This window comes from Pituophis catenifer, unplaced genomic scaffold, assembly GCF_029215685.1.
Source record: "Pituophis catenifer annectens isolate HBS135680 unplaced genomic scaffold, rPitCat1.0.hap2 SCAF_1, whole genome shotgun sequence".
Taxonomy (NCBI): domain Eukaryota; kingdom Metazoa; phylum Chordata; class Lepidosauria; order Squamata; family Colubridae; genus Pituophis; species Pituophis catenifer.
In genome coordinates, this window is record NW_027256881.1 from 327,998,043 (window position 1) to 328,023,292 (window position 25,250).

Below are 25,250 nucleotides of genomic sequence, written 5' to 3' on the forward strand. Positions count from 1 at the left end.
TTGCAGGCATACAATATCAGAATAGCAGGGTGGTTATTCAGCTGGAGCATACATATCCAGTGATATCTACCATGTTGTATTTCAACAAGGATGTTCATATTTTGAAAGCAGATTAACCTAAGAAAAGAGTAGTAAATAATTTTTGGACCAAATATGCATCTTGGCTTTTGCAACACATAATAATACAATTGCCCTACATGCAAAGTTTCAAAATCAATGCATAAAGGAAACCTGGAACTGAATAACAGTACAAGTGAAATCATCAGAAAGAAGCCATGTTCCAAAATAAATTTGATAAACAGACCCTTAAGGAAAAGCTACTGTTAAGAAAAATTACACAATTTGATTTTATTACAAAAAGGCATTTTAAACAAAAAACTAAACTTACACATGAAAATTCCAATACAAAATCCATCCTAAGACAGAGCATGGTTCTAATAACACACTTCATTTTAGTCACTCAAAGAGATACCCTATACATTATGCATCCTCATCTGTTAACATTTTTCTAAAAGCTCGCAGCTTTTGGGTGCTGCAATTGTAAACTGGTAAAAAAAACCAAACAGATGCAGGAAAAGGGATGTGGGACTTTGAAAATATTCAAGCACATTTTACTGCAGAAGAAAAGGAAAGTATTATCTCCTGGCTTGGGTAATGTCCGAGATTGCTGGGGTAAATTTTGGTATTAATACATGTTAATTGTTGCAAATTAACTTTCCCAACGAATCATCAACACTACTTCATATAATCATTTGATAATTTTACTATTGAGAAAGTTAATAGCTCAGTAGACTTGGAATACAGCAAGATAATATGAGTTTGTCACAAGAAAAATGTGAAAATCAACTCATCATACATGCAAAAAAGACAATCACGTGACAGTTTGTTCATATCCCTATTTCTCTCTTTTACAAAAGAAAAGCCTTAAGAAAACATTGTGAAACTTCATTTGTTGTTAAATTGTTCTGCTCAGGTTGAAGATGACTGGTAATATTGTCCATAATTCCATGCATTTGAGTAATTGTACTAAAGGGGAAAAAATAGAGAAAATTAATACCCTTTATAGTTAATGCTGTAAACTCCAGTATGAAGCAGCTAACAATTAAAATTAAAATTAAAACAATTAACAATTAAAACACAGGGCCTGGTGGCTCAGCAGACTAAAAGCATTGTGATTAACACCAGCTGTCTGCAATTACTGTAAGTTCGAATCTCACCAGGCTCAAGGTTGACTCAGCCTTCCATCCTTTCTAAGGTAGGTAAAATGAGGACCCAGTTTGTGGGGGCAATAAGCTGACTTTGTATAAATATACAAAAGTATGAAGGCTATTGCTTAACACATTGTAAGCCGCCCTGAGTCTCCGGAGAAGGGCAGCATATAAATCAAATTAAAAAAAAATAACAACTTGAAAACTAAAATTCTCAAGGTGTAAAATACACAAATAGCCCTTTTTTAATAAGGTAATTTGAGATTTGATAACTCAGTTGATAAAGCTGATGTCATATGACAGCAGTTCTAGTTGCCATTGTTATGTGAATCGTGCAGTCACGGCATCCCAGGATTCCCATTTGTGGCCTACTGTAAGTTTCCTCATTGAGTTTGTTGGAAACTGGCAGTGAAGATTGCAGATGGCAATCACATGACCTTGGGATGCTGCAGCCATGGTAACTGCATGCTAATTGTCAAGTATCCGAAGTGCAACCAGAAGGAATGGTTTCAAGTCCCCTCATTCAGAATTGTTGCTACTTTGAAAGGCTGCTGAATGAATGATTGCCGGACAAGGATTATTACAACTGGGCTGTAAATCTCCAGGGAGCCATAGACTGCAGCCATGTGATTCAGACTCTCTTTGTTGCCATCTACTGGTCATACATATCTGCAGGCTGGATTTGGGAGCCCTCAATTATTGCAAAGCCTGTACTAAGGCATACCGACCCACTCTTGAACTATTATTAAGCTGGACTACATTTTTAAAATTAAATAATTTCAGTTGCAGGGAAACGGGCAGAATTGAAGTATTTAGTCCAAAAACTTGCAGATAAATGATGCTCACCTGATACCAGGCATTGTAGTTGTAGGCTGCCTGATTTGCTTGCATATCTCCATCTGCTACTTGTCCAGACATAAGACCTCCTTCATCACTGTGAATTCGTTTCTCATCTGGTTCTTCACAGCTGCAAAAATAGTTTGTGTCACTTCTTTATGAAGCAAGACCCTTGCAGAGATTTTTGATCCCCCCCCCCCCCCCAAATGACTGTATGAGGAAATGCTATACTTTCCTGCATGTTGAACTTGGCCATACATTTCCTATCATATTGTAAAAACTGAAAAGCAGTCACTTTTAATCAAAATTTAACCTCTCAGCGGAGGGTGCCAAATGTGGAGTTCAGCATTGAAGCCTTTTTCAGAGCCCTTCCCCCAATCTTGAGTAGAAGATGGTGACTATATTCCTAGGCAAGTTTATTTGGCACAAGTTTCTCCAGAGTGTTACAGCATTACTGAATAATGAATTTTAAACTGAAGACTGGAATTCAATATCCCACACCACACATAAACTTTGTACATTAAATATGTCATGCAACATTTAAAGTCCTAAATGGATGCATGGGCTAAAACAAACTTTCCTTAGTTTTCTTCAAGAAAATAATCATTTTTACCAATTCAGTTAAAGAAATTATGGTCTTTTGAGCTTCCTGTTTAATCTTAAATGACATCTGCAAAGAAGTCCCAATTATTATTTTTTTCCTTCAACAGAATTAAAGATTGTGTATGTAAAGGGCATACAAGCACATTTTACTACTGCTGCCTATATAATTATTTAAGTAAAAAGTATATTTAAAGTGTGAACTGTTCTATTCATATAAAAATTATTATAGCAATATCGGTGATCACATCAAGGAAAAAAGTATTTTTCTTGCTCATGTTTTCTGGAAATATGATATAGTCCTTGATTTACAACAGGTCACTTAGTTCCAAGGGACCTACCTACGGGCTATTTACAACCCAGACTGAAAGTTCTGACAGTACTCCACACCTGTGGTCAGTTGACTGCACTTTGGGTGCTGGGCAACCAGGCTACACTTAAAGCTATTTGCAGTGTCTTGCAGTCATACTACCTTTTACAGCAGCTTTGTCAAAAATCAGCATTTCCAGTTTTCAGCAAAACCAAACCATTATTTTGCTTTAATGATTGCTGCAAAAAATAAAATCTGGTCGTTCATCATGTGACCAACTTGTTTTATAACCATCACCAAGTTATGATCATGATGGGCAGGTTCCATTGTGGTTGTACCTCAAGGACCACCTGTGCACAATTCTTCTCAATATATACTTCAGTTACATTTAATCAGCTCAGACATGTACTGCCATTAGTAAGGTTCCAAAAATGTAACAGTAAATAACAGCTATGCTTAAAAAAGCAATCCAGAACTTGTAACTAGAAAGAAAATATTCATACCCATTCTCTGCTTTTCTTTTTAAACATTCTTGTTCCTTCAGAAGGGCTTGATGTTCTTCATAAGCATCCAAAAGCCTACCAAAAGGAAAGAAAACTGAGATTCCTATTCCAGGCATATCTGCAACAAACGTAATTCCCAACACTGGTGTTTTATATACTGCTTTTGCTGTCTGTTTTTGCTGATTTTTGAAAGTACTACCGTGTTTCCCCGAAAATAAGACCTCCCCAGATAATAAGCCCAATCGGGCTTTTGAGCACATGTGCTAAAATAAGCCCAGCCCCCCTCCCCCCAAATATTTAAATGTATATGCAGCCGGTTCCCACCATTTCCTCTGGTTAGGGTTAGGGAGACAGAGCTGGAAAATAGGTAAGACAGCAAGAGGAGCCCTGTCTTGCTCCATGCGCCCCAAAATAATAAGACCTCCCCGAAAATAAGGCCAAGCGCTTATTTCGGGGTTCAAAAAAATAAAAGATGGTCTTATTTTCGGGGAAACACGGTATTATAGTCAGAGTAAAATGGAAAATAAATTTTAGGATTGGAATTTCTGGGAAAATGTATAAAGACTGAGCTTGATCTCTGTAAGCTACAAACCATCCATGAACCCAAAAATCAAAGGCTGCAATCACTGAAAATAAATCTTACTTGTTCACATCCAAGCCAAAATCTTCAAGAAATTCCACTTTGCGCTGAGAAAATATAATCCTAATTTTTATAGGCAACGTTCCATTGATAGCGCTGTCAAAACACAAAATGATGTTCTCTTCATTCTGCTTTAGATCTCCACTGTACTCAATTTCCAACAAATTGAGATACAGTTTTGGATTATCCTGTGCAAAAAGCAACATAATTTAAGATCAATTTAAGTTCCCATGTGTTGACCTATCATTGAGAATGGCCTCCTGGTTTGTATTTTAACAGTTATGCTTAATCTACAGGTTTCCTCAATTTCTAAATGAACATCAGGTAACAAACTTTGGCAATAAACCTGAAAGCATGATTTAAATTCTGGCTTAAGATTTATGAATGAGAATCTTGAGTAATTCAGTATTTTGTTGTTCATTTCATTTTGAAATGATTTCACAACTCTGAAATTGTCAGAATATATCTACCATAATTACCTTATGAAATTGAAAACATGGTTTGAGTCCATAAATCTTATCATGTATTAATTAAATGCCTATGCTGCCTGACTCCCAACAAGTCTGGCAGTTTATGGATTAAAAAAAAAATCCAAAACCAATACAATAATAAAACAAGGAAAAAAGAATGGCAAAAAACAGGCCACCTTCAGTACCCAGAAGGGGATTTCAATCATTTTTATCTTCCAGGCCCTCCAAAATGTTTACAAGTTTGGGCCATATTTTGTGCTATGTAAAACCAGGTGTAGGTTACAATCATGATTTACAACTTAACTATATATAAACTCAGTGTGGTTTTTCAGTAAACCATGGCTTATATATATGAACTCAGCCAAAGTCTCTGAGGTATGTAAATCCAGTAGCTGTGCTCCTTGGGGAACTGTACGTCAAAATGCCTGCTCTGTTCCTGAAGGCTTCCTGCTCAATTCACATTTTAAGACTAAGCATACACAAAAAGCAGATTTCCTAGTTCAGTTTCTCTAGTGTGAGGAAAGAGCCAGATCAGATGCCAACAAAATAACAGGAAGGCAAATAAAGTTTATGCAGCTCTACACTTCTTACTAAGTGAAATCATCCAGTGCAAGAAGACAGCGCATTATCTCTTTGTGTGAGCAGTGCACACAAATATGCTTTTTGCAACAGGTTTCAAATTACAGCAACAACCTGAGGCCAAAATATTAGGTGTCTTAATAGTAGGAATGCTTCTTGACAGATGAGCCAATCCTTTGGGAATATGTATCGTAACAAGCCCTCTATCCTACTTCCATTAAAGAAATTATCAGCAATTTTACAATACCTAGAAAATTAAATGGCTCAACTCATCAGAATAGACCGTACTTCACTAAGAGAAAGCATACTGTAGCAGAAAGTCTTTATTCATTATAAATATACACTTGCAAGAACTTGTTGATGTCTTGCACCTTAATCAAAACATTTTTTAAAAAACCTCCCTTTTTATAACCCCATAATCCCTATTCAGGATAAAGTCAAGGTGACTGGATAGAGCTGAGCATTTACTGATTGGATGCTCTGCTGCCTATGCGGAGTTTGCATTAGATTTTTTTATTTTTATTTTTTTGCATGTAGGAGAGAAAATCTGTTATCTACGATTGAACTCTCAACCGTCTGACTGGGAGGCGAGTGTTTTCACCACTAAGCCACCATGTTGCTCTCAATCAAAACATGGTACATACTGAAAATATAAGGCCTTGGAAGCTTATATGTTTTGTCCATACATGGCCACATGTATTGTAGCATCTGAATGGAATGTTGTGGATTAAACAAAGCTCTATGATAGTCAACATTCTTTTCTAAATACAAATATCAGAGGAACTATCTCAAATGTGGTCTCAAATAAGGGCATACATATTTCATAGAAGTGTAGGGCTGAAAGGAATGTTCTAGTCCAGCCCTCCCGTAACCAAGGCAGGAATCCTTATATTATCCTGCAAATGGTTGTCCAATCTTTTCTTGAAAATCTCCAGCAATGGAGCACCCACAACTGTGTTAGGCAAGCTGATCCACTGATTAATTGCTCTGTCAGAAAATTTCTTCTTACTTCTAGGTTGAATCTCTCTGACGCGCTTTCACCCATTGCTTCTTGTCTTACCCTCAGATGCTATGGAAAATAAACCAGAGCCCTCTTCCCTGCAGCAGCTCTTCAAGTATTGGAAGACTGCTATCATGTCTCCCCTAAGCCTTCATTAGGCTAAACACCCTTGTTCTCTTAGCTGTTCATCATATATTTTAGCCTTCAGACTCTTATCTTTGTTGCTTTTCTCTGTCCACTTTCAAGGGCCTCAGCATCTGTGGTAATCAGAACTGGATGCAGTATTCCAATGGCCTCTCTGGTGCAGTATGGAGTGGTACTATCACTTCCCATAATCTTGATGCTATCCCTGTGCTGATGCAGTCTGGAAGTGCACTGGCTTTTTTGACAGCTGCAGCACCCTGCAGCTTAACCTCATATTTAACCAGTGATCCATCAAGATCCCTCTCAGTTACTATTGTTGAGCCAGGTATTTCGTATTCTATGCATTTGGTTTTTCCTGCCTAAGTGCAAGATCTTACTTTTCTTGCCATATAATCCCACTCCCCCAGGAACATTTACCCATCCTATAATATGGGTATAATATGTACAGTTGTATTTTTATCTAGAAATCTGCATTGCTTCTTTTGAACACAACCAACTCAGGTACAGTGATGTACCATTTTTGGCCACATTATACTACCAAGATATGGCATCGCTATGCTTTTAATGCCAGGTAATTCCCATACCAGAATAATTTTCTTTGGAAAGGAAGCCTGAAATTTAGGGAGAAACAAGACAAATGATAAGCCAAGCAACATCAGGTTAGAGGGACTGTTGTCTCCATACTGCAGCTAAGCACATTGCAGAGTTTAAAGGAATCATCACAGTTGCCAGCTATAATGACTTATTCCTAAGATAAGACATACAAACGAACAGTGGGGAAATTACATACCCTGTCTCTATCAATGGCCTCCAAAAGAACTTTCCTGGCTTTTGGAAGACTCTTCTGAATTTTGAAAAGGTGTCGAGCAAGCTTTACAGCAAAGAAAGAGGCTTCATAATTTGATTTGGCATTTTTCACAGCTTCCTGAAGCAGGTGCTCAGCTTCCTCCATGTTTCCATGTCTCCGTTCTAAACTAACTCTTCGTAAACGAATCATGGCCAATCCTGAAACATTCTCCTCAAAGATCTTCAGAATTCTTCTGGCTTCATTGATATTCCCTAAAAGTAAGAGAGAGAGTATGCATGGACTTGGAACTGCAAATTTACACGAGCTCATCAAATATTTTATATCTCTTCATCCCAACATCAAGATTATGTTTTGCCCTTCTTTTACTCTTGATGGAGGATATTATATAATGCATATTAGTTGGATTTTCAGCAGTCAAGAATCTGAGAATCTGAAAGGATCAAAGCCACCACTGAAATCTATGATGTAACGTGCTTAATAATTAATACCCATTTACAAAAAAGGCCAGTATCTAAAGAAATGATTTTATGCCACTTCCTTTTCTCTTTGGCAGAAAATGTGCCAGGTGGTTTCAAGTAGCTTGAATATTGATGCTCCATGGGAGGCCAGAGTGGTCTGGATAGAGACTGAGTCACAATTTAGAGTCTAAAAGAACTGTTTATTTCCAGTTATAACTAGCTCAAATCTGAATGAACCTGGCTCCTTGGCTGAGATTTAGTCTCAATAGTGGATGCAAGACTTCGACGACAATCAATAGTTCTATGGAGTTGTGTTTTAGAAGGTGTTTGGACCATGGAATTACTGTCAAATAGAAAATTGGTAGCTGTCGCCTTAATTATTAAAGCACCAGCCCTTGTGAACATGGATCATTGTTTGTCACAATGTGTAGATAATCTCCATCTTTTGAGATCAGTCTCTAAGATGGATGCTTAAGCATCCACTGATGGGGCCCTTAAAAGATTTAAAAAAGCAAACAGAACTATAGCAGAAAATTCCTCTTGCAACCTTATAGTTGGTTCAATCTGTTGAGGAGCAATAAGTACAATTTACTATCTATAGGAAATCTTTTGATCCTGCTGGCATGAAAGGGGAAAATAATTACTTGATGGCATAGTAGAAATTAAAGGTTTTCAACTCTCCCTGAACTTTCTGTTCAGTATACCAAGTTTAAAGAAGAAACAGTTATTTAATTTAGGGCAGCTGATGAGCAACGATTACAAATAATGGTTGATAACTTGAATAATCTGGTCTTATCACAGCTACTTAGGAAAAAAGCCAGGTCTTTAGTGCTTTAGATTTAGGAATAAAGCCTGCCAAACTTCAGGGAGAAGGGGGGTGTCTTAGGGCAGGGGCTGGCACAGAAAAGGCATGCTTCCTAGCTCCATCAGATGACAATGTTTAAAGAAAGGGACTAGGAGTGTGTGCCTTGTGATTAATTTGATTGATGCAAATCAAAAACAATGTTCAGCAGGAACTTTGAGAAAAGGTTTGTGAGACAAGATAATAATATGTAGACACATGCAAAAAAAGGGGAAATGGATGGTATGCTCAGACCATTGTTCAATTAGAGCGAGAATCTAAAAAGATGAATGAGTCACTTCAAGAGAGACCTATATGGCCACCAGCTACTCCTCACCTTGCTGTTCTTCAAAAGCAGCCCAGAGCAAGTGCACCATCGGTTTCTTCGAGAGGTGTATCGTGCAGGCCCGGCTGTATACGTGCCTCACCCCTTCAATGCTGTGGTTCTCCATATACTTGGCATACTGCATTTGAAGACAGAGCAGAGACTGAATGATTCCCAGCTTACTCTGGGTTGCTAAATACTTGAGAGAACTATAAAATTCTTGTGTTTTAAACCCATTCAGCACCTTTATTGAACCATTAGACTAGTTTCTGTAAGGAAGGACGAAGAGAGGCAACGAAGTTGGCATATGCAGCTGTCAAATCTGGTTGCAAGCAGACCATCTCCTAATGCAACAGATATAGTTATACATGAACAACATTCAAACAAGAGTACAGAAGGTTAGTCACTGATCATCAATGTTTGCAAAGAGCAGAACTGGCATAGGAGAAACACCCCTTACCTTGATCCAGAATTCTTCATAGAGAGCACAGGAGATCACGCAACGCTCAAAAAGAACCACTACTCGTTCATGAGTTCCATTCTCAATCTCAAAGTCCAAATACTCCTTCCAGTTCTTTAGCTGGGTTTTCTCCAAAGGTTTAACATGAAAATAAGGTCGTTTTATCTGAAATGGACATGACATGGGAAATCATGAAAACAAATTTCATTTTACATTGTGCACATTACAGTTATTAAGAAGCCAAATTATCTCAGTAAACCATATTTATTTTGATCCCAACTATTTGTTTTGGTCATTCTTGAGAACTTTATTCTTTGTCTCTTGTTGCCTTAAATTACCCTCTGTGGGAGTCAGGGAGCACATAAATTTAATATTTTTTTAAATTATTACTTTCATAATCTTATATATTATCCTCAAATAAAACCAGTTTGTTTGTTGAATATATCATATCCAAATATATCCAATTTGGATATACTGTAGCTTTCTAAAAATAAAGAACAAGAACCAAAACAAAATATTGTGTAAAGTGAACACTGGCTCCTGGACATGTGTTGTTTTTCACTAGTAGAATGTAAATGAATATAATCAGCTAAGCAATATAAACAGCTTGTAGACAAGCAAGGAAGTCACTCAGAAATAAAAAGGTATGTGTAGATACAACAAAATCATTAAGTCTAAAGAAGCACTAAACTTTCAGATGATTTGTGTATGATGGCAAGAATAAAAACTCCTGTCTTACAAGAAAAAAAAGAAGATCCCTTCTACAAGACAATGTATGCCCAAACTCATCTTTATCTTTTTTTGTGCTTACTCTGGTCTAGCCAAATATTCTTCCTTGAATTAAACAAAAAGCAGCATGCAAAGAAACATCAAATAAATAAAACATGTTTGCTGTGAGACCTTGGCTTAGTAATTTAGCACACACAGCTATGAGGAGAAACAACAGAAAAATGTTGGACATTTAAGGATCGAATTTTAAAAAAATGAAATATGCAAATAATAAAGTATAATGTTCCAAGAACACAACTTGTCTTTACTGTAAAGCCATTAATTAATATGTGCTGACTGCAAGACGCTAAAGGGAGTACAAAAGGGTTTGGAACCACACCTAGATTACTGAAGATTGTTTATAGTATTTATTTGTTCTAACTCGCCCATTTTGAGGGATCAGGAAGATTGCAATGACTCCCATTCAATTGATACTTTGAAACACCAAGCATGTCTTCAAGCAAAATTTATGCAAGAAGCTACAGAGTCAGACATAATGCCCTTGGAAAAAAGCATACTACTAGGGCTGGAGATGCCAGGCATAACAGAATAAGAGTTGGAAGGGACCTTGGAAGTCTTCTAATCCAACCTTCTGTGCAGGCATTATCTTATTCCTGTCTGAAATATGTCCTAATATGGTGGACAACATTTTAAGGGAGAATAGCCTTTGTGGTTATATGGAGTCACACAATAAATTGCAAACAGTAGAACATGAGTGAAGATGTATGCTCTTCCAACAACGACCCAATCTTTAATCAAATGCTTGAAGTGACCCTAAAATCATAGCATTTTAGAGTTTTCTACCACTGAAAAACAAATGAGCATGTGCTGAACTTTCAAAATGTTCAAATAGATTGATAGGTGTGTAAGGGATCCCATATATGTGAAATAGATTTCTAACTTCTCTTACTATAGTTCTCATCAGCAGAAGAGCTGTCCCTGTCTGATGACTCTACCTCCATACATTTTAGGTTTATACTGTACTATAGGCCAAGGGTCCTCAGCCTTTCGGGCCTCAGGGACCACTAAATTCATAATTTTAAATTCCGTGGACCACTAATATGATCTGCCTAATGACTGGCTAGGTGGTCATGTGACTCGGTGGGCATGGCCAACTCGATGTCACTCACATCGAGGGGTGCCTCGTCAGCCTCTACTTGCCCCTCCCCTCCCAGCCACTCCTTGCCTACCCGTCCAGGCTCCTTACGGCCCCAAGAGGAAGCAGTTGTTGGAGCTAAGCAGCCACCACAAGAAAGAGTTGGCAAAACAGCTCAGTTCAAATTGGATCTGACCGAGAAGGAGGTTCAACAGAACCACCTCACTGAGGACTATGAATGTAGCCTTTCCAAGCAGAGGGAAGACCTGCGGGAGTGCAAGGCCAGGAACCAGAATCTGGATGCTGAGATGGTCAACCAGTTCCAGGCCATGATGCAGTCCCACTGGAACAAGGCCCTCTGGCTCTTCGCCACCAGCAGCACTTCCCTCCAGCCTTCGCCCAAAGCCCCGCACCAGGAAGCCGAAACAGAATCCAAGTCGGAATTTCTACCCCCCTCCAACCCACACAAAAAAACCCCGAAGGGGGAGATTCTCTGCAGCAACACAAACATTCATTGCATGCATCTGTCCCAGGGTCCGTAGTTTGAGGACCCCTGATTTAGTGCAATATAAAAAAATGCAAATAATTTTTCTGCGGACCACCAGTTGGTGACCGCTACTATAGGCCATTTTGCTGGAAATTCTAGTACTTCTAGTACAAATGCATTTCTATGGTATAAAGACTGAAAAATTGGCCTAAAACTACATATGAAAATTTGGCAAAGTCCTGTATTTTCTTAAAATACTAAGAAAGAAGTGTGAATGAGGAGACAGTATTTATTTACTATCTAGCTGCAACCTCTAATTTTGCAAAATAAGAACAGATATTATTTATTCTTCCTCCATGCCGTTTCAAATGCAGTTTAAAGTACAAAATGAAATACCTACATACATTCTACTTTGGGCAACCAAAAATATATTCAATATTTTCACTAAAATTGCCACGTTTGTTAATTAGCAATGGTCAGATATTGTTTTGTAAAGCCACAAACATGCAGCTGGCACCTTCCTTTATAAAAATGTTAATGTGTTACTATGTACCAAGCAAATGGAAGAGCCAAGGCAATGTCCCATCAACTAAATAGTATGACATCATTGTTTTCACTAATGTGTAGAAAACAGAAATAGAAAAACTTTAATCTCTTTAAAGATTCTGCAAAGCCACTAGGAAGGGGGCAGCCTAATTTCTAGAGGGAGGCTTTTTAATATGCAGTGCCATGACAGAAACTGTATGAACCCTCAACGTTGACAAGATTATTCAAATGAACTTACCCCTTCTTCAAATGTCCACCGCTTGCTAACTTCATGCTCATTGTGATTGAATATTTCTTGATGAATTTCAATGATTCTGTGGCGCATGTTTTCTATTTCAGTGATAAGCTAAACCAGACATTGGAATCGTTAATACAATTCAGGCAAAGAGGCATTTTTATTAGAAATTTCTGAAACAAGTACATACTCTGAAGGGGAATAATAATAAAAAAACCGTTCTAGTGCAACTGTGAAATATGATGTATTCCAATAGAACTGCTGATATATATTAGTTTAATATGAATAAAAACCTTAAAACAATTATCTTCTAGTCCCACAACCTTTATCAAAATACCTGACCACACATAGATTGGAAACACCAATCAACGCATTCTAAGAATCCTAAAGAATGGTTAACTTGATAGTATTGTGCTAGACAATTTATCTGTGGCTAAAGTATACTAATAACAAAACAAAATGTGGTTTCTTTCTTTTGGGTCTTAGTGTGTTGTTATAAATGGTAAACCATGATTTATGGTTTTACATGTTTTAGAAACCCAGCCACATGCAGCTTATTCAATATACTATGTTAATATCCTACTGCAATATCAGAAACAGAGGTATGCAAAAAGATGGGGAAGATGTTTTGAACTTGGAACAAACCATCAAGTTCCAGATGTTCTGCTAATCAAAAATTATCCTGTAGTTTTACCACAATTACCAATAGGAAGAAAATGGTACAGTAAAATCAGTACACCCTTCCACCTAGATTAGGACAAATTGCCACAGCCAATTCAACAAATCAATTATTCAAAATAAATAAAAACGTATTTTATTTTTTGTCATTCACATTCCATTTTGTCCCTCCTTTTGCATCCTTTTTTTAATGAGTCTACTCCACCATTTCTTTGATATTCATGTTTGTCACAGCAAGTTGGCCGTGGCAAATTGTCAGAATCTTTCCATCAATAACCTTTCCTGTTCTATAGGAAGTAAGTGACACATACGCGTAGGTAAATGGAACTGCATACCTCCACTTAAACATACTTGGAAACTTTCAAATAAAAGTACCAAACTAGGCAGAATTATTAGCTTTATCTTTCAGAGTACTAGTTGTGTGTATGAGTGTGTTAAATACAGCTACCTGAAATAGTTTACCAGAACAATACATCTGTTTAAAAATATTTCCCTGAACTATATCTACACTAGTGTTTGCAATTGATAAAGTTTCTGTATAAATATGTAGGAAAATGACACGCTGCTTAAAAGATTGTGCACTGAAGCAGGACACCAAAATCATTAGATGACATTTCAGAAACATCCAATGAAAAGAATGGAAAACCAAAAGCACCAACAGATTTTAAAGGCAGAAAGACAAAGAAAAAGAACTGGAATACACAGAATTTATGAGTAAATGCACATACATTGGTGTTTCTGTATAGAAACAATTTTCTGAATATAACTTTTAATAGCACTTTCAACAAAAACATTTCCAAACAGCTGACTAAATTATAAAAAAAACTGCTAGCCCCAGACAAATTGTCTATTGTATATTCCAAACTGCAAACTTATTCGAAAATGCTGATTGCTTACTTTAGCAGGGTCAGTAATATCTTCAATTCCAGAAGGTTGGATATCTTCAGGTGGTTCATGCTCCCCATTATGATTAGTGGCAGTGGAAGCAAGTTCTCTACGCAGCTGAATAAATTGTTCAGTAGTAAGAATGTCTCGAGGCAGATTATTCTGGACATGATCTTTGAACCTGCAATGTATCAACAAAAACAAGAAGTAGAAAGTCTTACTATTTTGTTCACTTCTACATAATACAGGGCTCAAGGTGAAATATTAGTTATTCCAAGCTTACTACATACACTCCTGAAGTACACACACAGTTGTGAACGCCTCAAGAAAAAGCAGGCCAAGCTTACACCTCAGTGAAGCAGTTCTGAAAATATTATTCAATCTCAAGGCTTTTTTTTAAATCTATGAAAATAATCGACTTCCAGATTACAAAGGTTTATTTCTTCTACCCCGAGCTACAAAATGAAGTAACTGGACTCATTTGGGGTTTTAACTATAGGCAACCAAACAAGTTAGCAGGAGCCACTAGTTTAACATGAATGCCTTGGAGTTCCAAGAATATAAAATGCAATTAAAATGGATAAAGAAAAAAATATTTTAATCAGAAAACATTAGAGAGACGTTTAACAGGTTACACATAAGACTGAATATCAATGGTTTCTGCATATAAGTTTATAGCAACTTTTCCCAAATGAAGCTAACATGTGTTGAATTATAATTCTTATTTTCCTCAACTGGTATGGCGTAACTGCAGTACACTATGTTAAGGAAAGCTGCAGCTGCACAACTGACCACCTAGAAATATTTTAGAAATCTAACACATTTATGTTCTTTAACAGGCTGGAAATTTAATTATCAGTGTCATATACAATGTAAGTTTTAATAATAAACAATGAATTATGTGGGATACATCTAGTGTAATATTCAGTTATCTAATGAGATTATTCCTTCCTTCCTCATTCTCCCTTATATAGCTGGATATAACATTTGATCAGATCCTTCTATTGAGTCTAAAAACAACTTAACCCATTACAAGATTTCAGAACAGGTCAGGTCAACCCCAATGCCACTGCAATCTCATTAGATAAAAGGGTGTATTTTCAGCAATACTATCAATTTCTCAAGAGCTTGCCCGACAAATGATATGCAGGCTGCTGGAAGTAAATTTCATTAGAAACTAAAACACATGAGATTAATAGATATTTTTTATGCTCTTTCTTTGGCAGAATGGGGTATTTTTTTTATCTGTTTATCAGACACAAAAATACTTAAGTGGTCCTGGATTAGCATCACATTCTATACCCAAGAGTCAAGTCTTACACAGTAACTTAAAATTGTTTTGGTAAGAGTAGTAAATCAGTACTCTTTTGAAAAGCACAAAAACAATTTAAAAATGATTTGGATAATACTTCAGTGTGAAGATCATTACAGCTTTATTAATTTTTTTTTTTTTTAATTTGATTTATATGCCGCCCTTCTCCGGAGACTCAGGGCGGCTTACAATGCTTTAAGCAATAGCCTTCATTCTTTTGTATATTTTATACAAAGTCAGCTTATTGCCCCCACAAACTGGGTCCTCATTTCACCTACCTTAGAAAGGATGGAAGGCTGAGTCAACCTTGAGCCTTGGAGAGATTTATTATTATTATTATTAATTATTAATTATTATTATTATTATTATTATTATTATTATTATTATTATTATTATTATTATCTTTATTCATTAAACATGAAACTCAAGTCAACTGAACATTGAAAAATGCATCACAAATACCATTGACTGGTGCTAATGGTTGATACAGGTTACTGCCATCATCCTAGGTATCAACCAAGTACCTTCTTAAGATGTATGATGTTCCAAGTAGCACAGGTTTTTGCAGTTCCGCTGGTGTTATTGTAAGAAGCTGCAATTTGTTGATGTATCATATAAAATTCTTGGACATGGTACCAAGTGCCCCGATGACAATGGGTATCACTGTTACATGTTTGATCCATAATCACGTAGTTGCAATGTATTTATCACTTTGTTGTTGTTGTTGTTGTTGTTATTATTATCCTGCTTATTATATATTTGGCCCACTTCACAGAGGTGACAATACCTAAAACTCTTACAATTCCCACAACAATCCTGAGAGGTAGATTGGTCTGACAGAGATTTTCAATTCAGGAAAAATCTACAGAACACCACTGTGGAATCTGCTTCTCTTTGCAATGTTGCAAAAATATGACTGGAAAGATATTCAAAAACACTCAGGAAAGAAATTCTGCCTTGTTCTGGTAGGTCAGATTATATTGCCATGTAATTGTAAAAATGTACCATACAATTATACTAACAAAAGAACACTACCCAAACAATTATACAATCCTTATACCTTTGGAAGTGATGACTATATAGCTGTGTTGGAATCCCAAGAATGCGATCAAATATAGTAGTCACTGCTCTCAGGTTGCCTTCCTCGTTTTCCCAATTGATGTACATTTCCCAGAGTTTGTCTGAGCGGAAATCTGTCCCTGCAGCAAGCACTGCATGCTCATATGTCCTAGGAATCAAGGAAATTTTTCATTACCACAAAATACATCACATAACAAATTAGTAATATTTCATTTAGAAAAGAATGAAGTCACTGAGACATGATTTTTGAGTATTTAGCACAGAATACCTTTTAGCTATTTAAAGCGGAACACAATAGTTAGTACCTGCATTGTTTGTGACTGAAAAATTGGCGGTCTTATGACAGCTTTCCTCAAATTTAATCCTTTTAGTATTGTGAAACTTCTTTCAGGCCCAATCAGGATATCAATGGCAAGTATGGATGCTATATATTAGGCTGTTAATTATTATTTTTATAAAATCACATATATCAGGCATGGGATTTTTATTCACATTTATATATGCTAAGGTGTTCTGAAGTCTGACCAGACTTTTATCTGGTCTCCTATCTGACCTTCAGAAAACTAGTAAACAAGTACATTTCAACTTTATAAATCATCAGTTTCTGAAGACCCTTCTATAAATGGCATTTCTAATTTCAGGCTTCTCCTTCAGGCCGAATACTAAAGTGTCTTTTCATATGATCAAGTATAGTCCTAAGTACAATTCCACTACACATGATACACACATTAAGATTCTTTTCAACCAACTTACCCTCTAATGGTCCCAATGGTCTCTTCCTCACTGGAATCCAGTGTTTCTTTGAGGAAATTTATATAATGAATCCAGAGATCAACGCTAAGAGGTATCGCCTGGAGTCCTCTCCGATACACCTACAAAGAGAACATTAAATAGCTATCCTTTGAACCTCTAGGTGGGTTATATGAGAGAGGCAACACTGTCTTATCTGGTGAACCTTACGAAATACTAATGTACTGGAATTTTGTTTAAATAATCTACCATTACCATTTGGGTGGAGGTTGGCTAGAACATGGCAATGCTCTGATCTCCACGTGCGGAGTCTTGATCTTCAAAGCGCAGCAGTCCCTGCATCTGACCAGGCTGTGTGGGCAGGCTTTGGGGTACAGATCATAGGGCACAGACCCTTTAGAGCATCAATGTCAGCGTCTGACCAAAAATGCAATAAGATGTAGCAATGGTGACCAGCAAAACCAACCACAGCGTTTGAATTTTGTGAATAAATGTATAATGTAAGTGACAGAAAAGCCCTGCCCTACTTGTTAAGCTGCAGTGTAATGCAGACGCTTGCACTGCAAAGCTTGACAAACTGTAGTAGAAGTTTAACGCACCTGCCAACAAAGAGAGAAGATATTAGCTCCAAAGGCCATAAGGAGTGACAAGTGTAAATAGAAAACCCTGAATGAAAGTGGCAGGTACTGGCAGCCAAAGAATTTCTTGCAACGCAGTGGTTTGGTCATCATTTGGCTCACAGAACCCAAGAGCAACAGCTGCATACCTCTATATACATACCTCATCTGACTGTTTCATGTTACTGTGCCGCTTCTCAAGGTCTGCATACTTCTTCCAGTAGCCATAACAATAAGGATAATGTGTGAAAAAACTGTCAAAGGCTTTCCTTGCAGCTGGTAAATTGTTCTGGGGAAAAAAATATAGAGGATAGCATTTAGTAGTTTTAGACTCTGCAGTAGATTGGAAGGGGGAAAAAACCTTAATTTGTACATCATCTGCCTTGCCATAGGAGTTCCCCTCCCCTCTGTGAGTTGAAAGGAACTTCTCTGGTGGGAAGCAGAAAAGAAACTTAGATCTGAAGACCTAAGCTTCATTTCTGTAGCCTGCAGAAGGATGTCAGCTGTCCACCATGTGCAAAAAGGAAACTCCTCCGATGGGGTGCAGATGAGTCTTAAATCATGAAAATCTTAAGGCTCTTTCTGCACTCCACCAGACAACTTCCCTTCCATGCATGGAGAAGAGCCGACAACATTTAGTGGAACGCAGAAAAGAAGCTTAAAATGTGAAGATCTAAGATCCCTTGCTTCACCCCACTGGAAGCGTTCCTTTCTGTGGGTGGAAGACAGCTGAAATCCGTTCATGGGATGCAGAAAAGCTTAAAATCATGAAGATCAAAGCTCAGATTTTCACAATTTAAACTTATTTTTCTGCACTCCACAAAAAGATGTCAGTTCTTCATGCATGGAAGGGAACTCCTTTGGTGAGATGCAGAAACAAAGCTTACATCATGAAGATTCCAAGCTCCATTTCTGCACCTCAGCAGGAGTTCTTGTCTGTGCACATAGGAGAGCTCCACAGGGTACAAAAAGGAAACTTAGATCTTCATGATTTTCAGTGAGTAGGGAACTGAAAATAGTGATTTTCGAGATTGAGGGCTTGGTCAGAAGCGAGAACATGTTGCCAAGTGCCTGAAATGTAGTCATGTGATGGGTGATGGTGGTGCTGTTGAAACACCTGATGATGACTGGAAGTGTTCTATAGGCTGTAAAGCAACAATTCTGAAGCCATTGTAACTATGTAAATGACAGTCATTTTACCAGGTAAATTGAAGACTATCTGTATTACAATTTCTCTGAAGGAAATTTTGTTATCAGCAATCAGATTTAATTGGTTCAATTAAGGTAACATTAGACAAAATAATTCCTTTGATAATTTTTATTCTTATTTTTGAAGAATATGGGATTGATTGGATCGCCCAGCTCAATCAAGAATTATCTGCTATCAAGAGGCAAGGCTTTAATCGCTCTTCTAGATTCCACATGGTTCATCCAAACTACAATAAAGCTTCACTTTATTACATTAATTAGGAAAGGAAGAAATATTTGCTATTGCCTATTGTCCAATAAATAAATATTAAAGAATTTATATCATTTGAATTTATGTCATAAGAGCGTTACATAAATAGGTGCAACTGACATGACTCATATTATTTGCATAAAAGTCTTCATACATAACATTCCAGTTATAACATTAAGGAAAAGTTAATATAAATTTAAATGCCTCTCTTGATCTACTGTGAATGCAAAGGACTAGTCTGCAATTTCTGAGACACTGTACAGAAATCCTGAAGTTTGCTGAATATGGAATTGGTTAAATCAAGCTCTCACTGTATTTTAAAATATACATGACAATATTTCATTATTCCAAAATATTAGACAGCTTTAGTATCCTATTGTCACATATGCGATGAAGAGGATTCAGTAGCTTAAAGCTTTAAACATATCAAACAAACATGTATCAAAAAAGACCTTGAAACTTCAACAAATAAACTAGATTCTTGGGATTCATAAAACATAATGTAGCTGTATTCCTAAATTTGCACTGTGCCAAAAATTTTTTTAAACCCATAAAAATTTTAAAATGTTGTACATATTACTAAAACTATGGGGTTTTTTTTTCACTCCAAAATATTTCACAAAAAACTCATGCAATTTTTTTCAGGGACAGCAATTGTTTAACTTAACACTTGCATCTCCAACACCTACATATAGAAATTTATTCTCCCTTCATAAATATGGGAATATTTTATTTCAGTTCAGTTTTTTCCCAATTACAAATAAAGATAGTTGAACTCCAACAGAATGGAGGACTAGAGACTTAACACATGTATCCAAAAGCCACAGGCACTGTCCACTCCACATTTAATGGTCCATTCACTATTGTCTTCCCTTTCTCCACACTTCTAGATTACCTTACCCACATCCTTATTATTGTCACTACTGCAACTGCTGTTGCTGCCATTCCCATTGCCCTTCCATATCCCTATTCTTTGCTATTATAGACATTAATGTTTTGCCTCCCAAAACAGTTTTCCTACACTCCAATAAACTGAAAGAGCTACAGCCACTGCTCTTATTTTGCCTGTAAGAGAAGAAAACTGCTGCTCTAGGACCCTTCCCCATACTCTCTATACAAAAAAAAAATCTATCACAAGAATTTTTGAACGAATACTGAGAACATTTTAAGAGTGCTAGAACGTTCACTCACAAGGTAGGTGAGTGGAAGAAATCTTATACTAAAGGTTATCTTCTCACGAAATAATGGGAAGAAAGTAAATACTTGGAAGATGAACAGCCCTCAGTTGTGTATCATTTTCCACTCAATTCATCCATTTCTTACATGTGGCACACAAAGCATTTTACAATATTGAATGTGATATATTAACATGACTTCACTGAACCTGAGGGATGATATAATTGCTAGAAGCATGGGATTTAGAATTCACACATTCAAGTATTGGCCAGTAGAGGGAAAAACACTACTACTGGCCCAAAATATATAATTACTTACCTCTTGTTCTACAAACTGAAGGAGGTAAACCCAACCTGTAAAATCTTGTGGGTTAGTTTCAACTACTTTCCAAAACTTGTCAAAGTCAGCAGGGAATGAATTTTCAGGATCAGATGTCTTTACAGTTTCTGTATCTAGTATTTCAGTGTCCTGAACAGTCTCTTCCTGGGAATTGGCAGGAGAATTGTCAGGGGACTGCTCCATCTCCATGACACTCATGATCTCTGTGCTAAAGTCAGCTGGCTGCTCATTCTTGGCCTCAGTGTCCTTACCCATGTTCTCACTTTTCAAGTTGCTGTTGTCTTCTGTATGTTCTGAACTCTGCATAGCGACTGATACCTTTTTATCTTTATGAAATAGTCTGTAAATGCAGAAAATAATTAGCATCAGTACTGTCTATTGAATTTTCATTAAACAGTATAGGCATCTGACTTTTTAAAATAAAGATAACATTTGATAAGTGTTAAAATAATTAAGTTAGATGAATCAAAGCTGAATGAATGAGTCAAGACTTTCTAACATATAGATTGACAGCAAAGTATAAGGCAAATATCAGAGTAAAACCATTTTCCAGCCCATTTTAGCCCAACTAAACTACCCTGATTAATAAGTGGCTAAAATTCTAACTGGAGTAAACAATAATGAATAATTAACATACCACTTTAGCATACCTCTATTCTGCACAAATTACAAGAAAAAGAAAAATATTTGCACTGTATTTCATAACTTAAAATATCCAAATAAAGTGCTACATTAATATATCTGATAGTACTGTTTTCATTTCCCATTAATCTCTACTTCAGAATTCCAACAGAGAAGCCAAATATTTTTATATAAGCACCATCTTCTCTAGTCTCAATTACCAATAAAAACAAATGAATAAATTATTATTTGGATCCTGCTTTCTCACAGTCATAGTCTCACTGAAACAAATTCCAAAAAATTCAACTGAATGGGGAGGGAGGGACAGGTGGCAACTGAGCCTGTCATACAAGAGATAACTTGCTCATTCAAATCATCGGCAGCAGCTTTCATAGCAAATTAAGTTACAAAAGGGCAAACAAGTTGCCCTAATCTACAATTAAAAAGTGGCAAGAAGTCCAATCACATCTCACTCCTTAAAGATCATGCATCAGCTCGGATAATCCCTAACTGGTACACAAAGACTCAAAGGAAGCATTACCTGCTAACTTCAGTCAAGTTGGAATTACTTGATAGACTTTGATGTGGTATCCTCCCACAATGCTTCCGAGTTTGTTGGTATTAGTTAACTATAATCAAGATCTTTCTAGATGACAGAGCAGTCTATAATTGGGATAATAGAATTATCTAAATTCCCAAAATCATTCTGGAGGAAATGGATTTTAAGTATAATGTTTTTAGAACACAAAGAAACCCAAAAGCTTTTTAACATGTCTACCTCTGCAGAGGTACTTGGTATTGAAAATATACATAACCAAGCTGAATGGAAATACACACACAGCTTAATTATATATATATTCAGTACCAAGTACCTCTCTGCAGAGGCAGACATGTTAAAAAGCTTTAGGACACTTCAGATTTACATGTGTGGGTGTGGGTGTAAATCTGAGGGGTTGCTTTCTGAGCTTGGTTGTCTTCTTGCAGGGGTTTCATTATCCAAACTTGGTAACATCATCATATAAAAATCTGTCAAGATTTAGTTACAAGAGAATTCAGACAGTGAACCTATTCAATAGAACTGAGATTTACAGGAAATTAGCTCTGCCTTTTAGAACAAATATTTGGCTATTCAAAGGCTTTCCTCTCATTTCCTCCAAAATAGGAAAAATGTAAAATATTCCCAGCTCACAGGAAAAGTCTAAAAATATAAATAACCATAATTCTCAAGTTACAATTCTGAAAATGTTTGTCCTGTATCAGAAGTAAAGCAACCATTTTTTGAACTGCATACAGAAGCTGATGATAGGAGGTGTAGAGAGCAAAAATGAAGTTCTAGTAAATGAATAACTTTCTTCCAAGCTACTTGCTTTTTTTTAAAAAAAAGATCCCTTTCTCAAAGCCCTTTTTTTTGTCCTGACCTCTTTCAAAACGCCTAGTTCCTTATAAGGCACTTTAGGCATCTGCAGTTGGGGGGGGGGGGGAAAAAAACCTCTTAACTCTCATCATCATTTCCTTTTCAGTGGCAAACCCACCGGCCACGACGCCCGTTCTCCTGTGCTGTGTTCCTTACTGTAACTTTTGACCGTTGAAAACTGTAGCGAGTCACGTTCAGAAAATGAAAGTTATGTATCCGACCGCTCTGATTAGGAGGAGCGATGCAAGTATAATTACGCCCCCTTTTTTTTCAACCAGCTTCCCCCCCCCCAAAAAAAAACCCTTATTTTTAATCTCAACATTTTTATTTTGAGAGATCACAGCCCCAAAGCCACATGGCTGGAGATCAACCCGCATGATATATATAGATTATAGAGTTCAACACGTACACCGAAAAGCGCAAAAATTCGGGCCAAGCAAAGCAATCCTAGTTAAGAGAGAAATATGGCTGGGAGAAAGTCGCTATAATAAGGCAGGACTTTCTGACTGAAGCTCCGCCGCGGTCATTCAGTCCCGGGGCCGAGTAAGGAAAGAAAGCTTAGGAGTCGCCCGCCCTCCGGGTATAACGACGCCAGCAAATTCCTTCCTTGGTTTTCGCGCTGCTCCTTCCGCAAAGAGTAGCTGAGAAAAGAGCTGCTTTCCCTCATCCACCCACCCCGACCTCTCTCTCTCTCGCGCGCGCGCATTTGATCTACCTTTCTCCCCCTCCCCCCCCGCGCACGCGCACGCGCGCCTTCGGACCACCGGAGACGGGAAATGGGGGGGGTTTACAGCGCTGCCTCAGGCCGCGCCAAGCTCGAGGGGAGCAGGGAAAGAAGCCAACCGTGTGGAGGGACGTGGGTCGGCAACAACGACCCCTCCTTTTTCCTCACTGCCCAACCGCCATGCCTCAGCGAGCGTGGCTGGCGAAGCGGTTTCTTTTTCTTTTCAATTATTAAACCTTTCCTCAGGCCTCGTGACACGCACAACCAGGAGGCTTCTCGTTCTTTCGCCCGTTTCCCTACAGACCTGGCGCGTGTTCTCTGCCATCAGTCCCGCTCGGCCGTCGCCGTCGACTTGACTCCCTGAGAGGCCTCCGGTCTGCCCGCCGTCCGAAAAGAACGTATTACGCAGGCGCGTCGGTCCTAAGGCCTCTCTTTTTTTTCTGGCCCAATCTGACTTGCGTCGCCGGCGGGAAGAAGGAGGCGCATGCGTGGTGGCGCGCCCAGCCGGAGGCCCGGAAGACAACCCGCTGAAAGAGCATGCGCCGGAAGGAGATCCGCTCGGCCTTTTCTTGCGACGTGGCTGTTGCGTGAGGCGGTTCTCAGTCCGCGAGTCTCTGCTGGAGCTGCTTACGGGCCGCTTTAGAGTTACTTCCTATATCTATTAGTTAAATCCTGAGTTATTCCAAATGTGGACGCTGTGTCGTTCTAATCATCTTTAACTAATACGGCGGCATAACCAGACACTAAAGTTCATCTAAACGCCTCCTCTGTCACTCTCCACCCCGATAACGGCTTAATTTCTTTTGAAAGCTGCAAACGGGCGATTATTTTGGTTGGTTCTGTGTGCAAACTGCAGAATTAGAGGGCATAGCTGACGTGGGGAAACACCATACTTTTGATGCTATTGGCTGAGTAGATGAAGGAAGGCATCCTAAATCCTCTGGGAAGCCCCCCACCTCACCCCCAGAAGAATGAAACATTTTGGGAAATATTAAAAAAAGACAGAATATTACATTTTCCCAAAGGGAGAAATGGAGAAACATGCTGCTCTTAAAGACAGAGCTGACTCAAGTCTTTCTTAATAGCCCCCAGCAGATATTGTGTGCCCATTAAGAAAGATTGGGCCAGCCTATTCACAAGACAAAAGAACTTCAGCTCCAGGGTGATGGAATAAAGGACAGGACATTGAGAAAAGTGGAAACAATACCTGTCCATTAAGAAAGGCAGGTTAGAGGCAATAGATAACAGGATAAAATGAATTACACATGCCTGACAGAATTAGGATTAAAGAAGTGATCAAGACCATCATGAGACAAGTAAAACCAATCAAATAATAAAAACACACAAGGCAAGCCTCCAGATTACAAAATGCTGTAAAAATTGTATAAAAAGCCCATGTAAAACCAAACCAGTTTGTCAGCTGCCCTGGTGGTTCTGTTAATTAATAAATGGACCTTTCCAATCAGCCTCCAGCCCCTTATTTGTTTCCAGCATCTTTCTCCTAGCTTGGAACTGAACCAGATGGATTTTTCTTCCACCTCTAAAGGATTTAGCTATAACTAGAAATGGGATTCTGAGCATCTCTTGCACTACTGAATAATACCTTGGAAAAACTAAGAAGTACCTCTGCAAAGTTCAACCACTGCCAAAACAATTGCGCTCTTTAAATACTTGTTTCTGTCATTGTAATGTGCCAATTCTGAGTTACTGAAGAATGAACCTAGCTGATCATCACTTAAAGGTAAAGGTAAAGGTTCCCCTCGCACATATATGTTAGCTGTTCCCAACTCCAGTGGGCGGTGCTCATCTGTTTCTAAGCCGAAGAGCCAACACTGTCCAAAGACTTCTCCGTGGTGATGTGACCAGCATGACTCAACGCC

The 25,250-nt window shown here is 37.9% G+C and overlaps 1 protein-coding gene and 1 non-coding gene across 2 annotated transcripts; both read right to left on the reverse strand.

Moving 5' to 3' along the window:
* Nucleotides 1–323: 323 nt before the first annotated feature.
* On the reverse strand, nt 324–23,819 carry PRPF39 (pre-mRNA processing factor 39). The gene is made up of 14 exons (XM_070943150.1): nt 23,675–23,819; nt 20,591–20,951; nt 17,801–17,926; nt 17,024–17,142; nt 16,251–16,418; nt 13,891–14,059; nt 12,319–12,426; nt 9,184–9,348; nt 8,736–8,862; nt 7,082–7,350; nt 4,102–4,286; nt 3,459–3,533; nt 2,055–2,175; nt 324–1,026 (listed from the first exon to the last, which is right to left on the reverse strand). Exons 2-14 carry the CDS (start codon nt 20,915–20,917, stop codon nt 970–972), a joined length of 2,016 nt encoding a protein of 671 aa, XP_070799251.1. The 5' UTR covers nt 20,918–20,951; nt 23,675–23,819; the 3' UTR covers nt 324–969.
* On the reverse strand, nt 6,939–7,022 carry LOC139309161 (small nucleolar RNA SNORD127). The gene has a single exon (XR_011599819.1). It is a non-coding gene; the product is annotated as a small nucleolar RNA SNORD127 (small nucleolar RNA).
* Nucleotides 23,820–25,250: the final 1,431 nt, after the last annotated feature.

What these genes read in the sequence shown, in the direction of transcription:
- PRPF39 (XM_070943150.1), bottom strand. Translation starts at nt 20,917, where the DNA reads ATGCAGAGTTCAGAACATACAGAAGACAACAGCAACTTGAAAAGTGAG. An exon ending in ATATTACTGACCCTGCTAAA is followed by an intron (nt 12,427 to 13,890) that starts GTAAGCAATCAG and finishes TGTCTGGTTTAG; the next exon opens with CTTATCACTGAAATAGAAAA. An exon ending in GGTGGACATTTGAAGAAGGG is followed by an intron (nt 9,349 to 12,318) that starts GTAAGTTCATTT and finishes TGTCCATTTCAG; the next exon opens with ATAAAACGACCTTATTTTCA.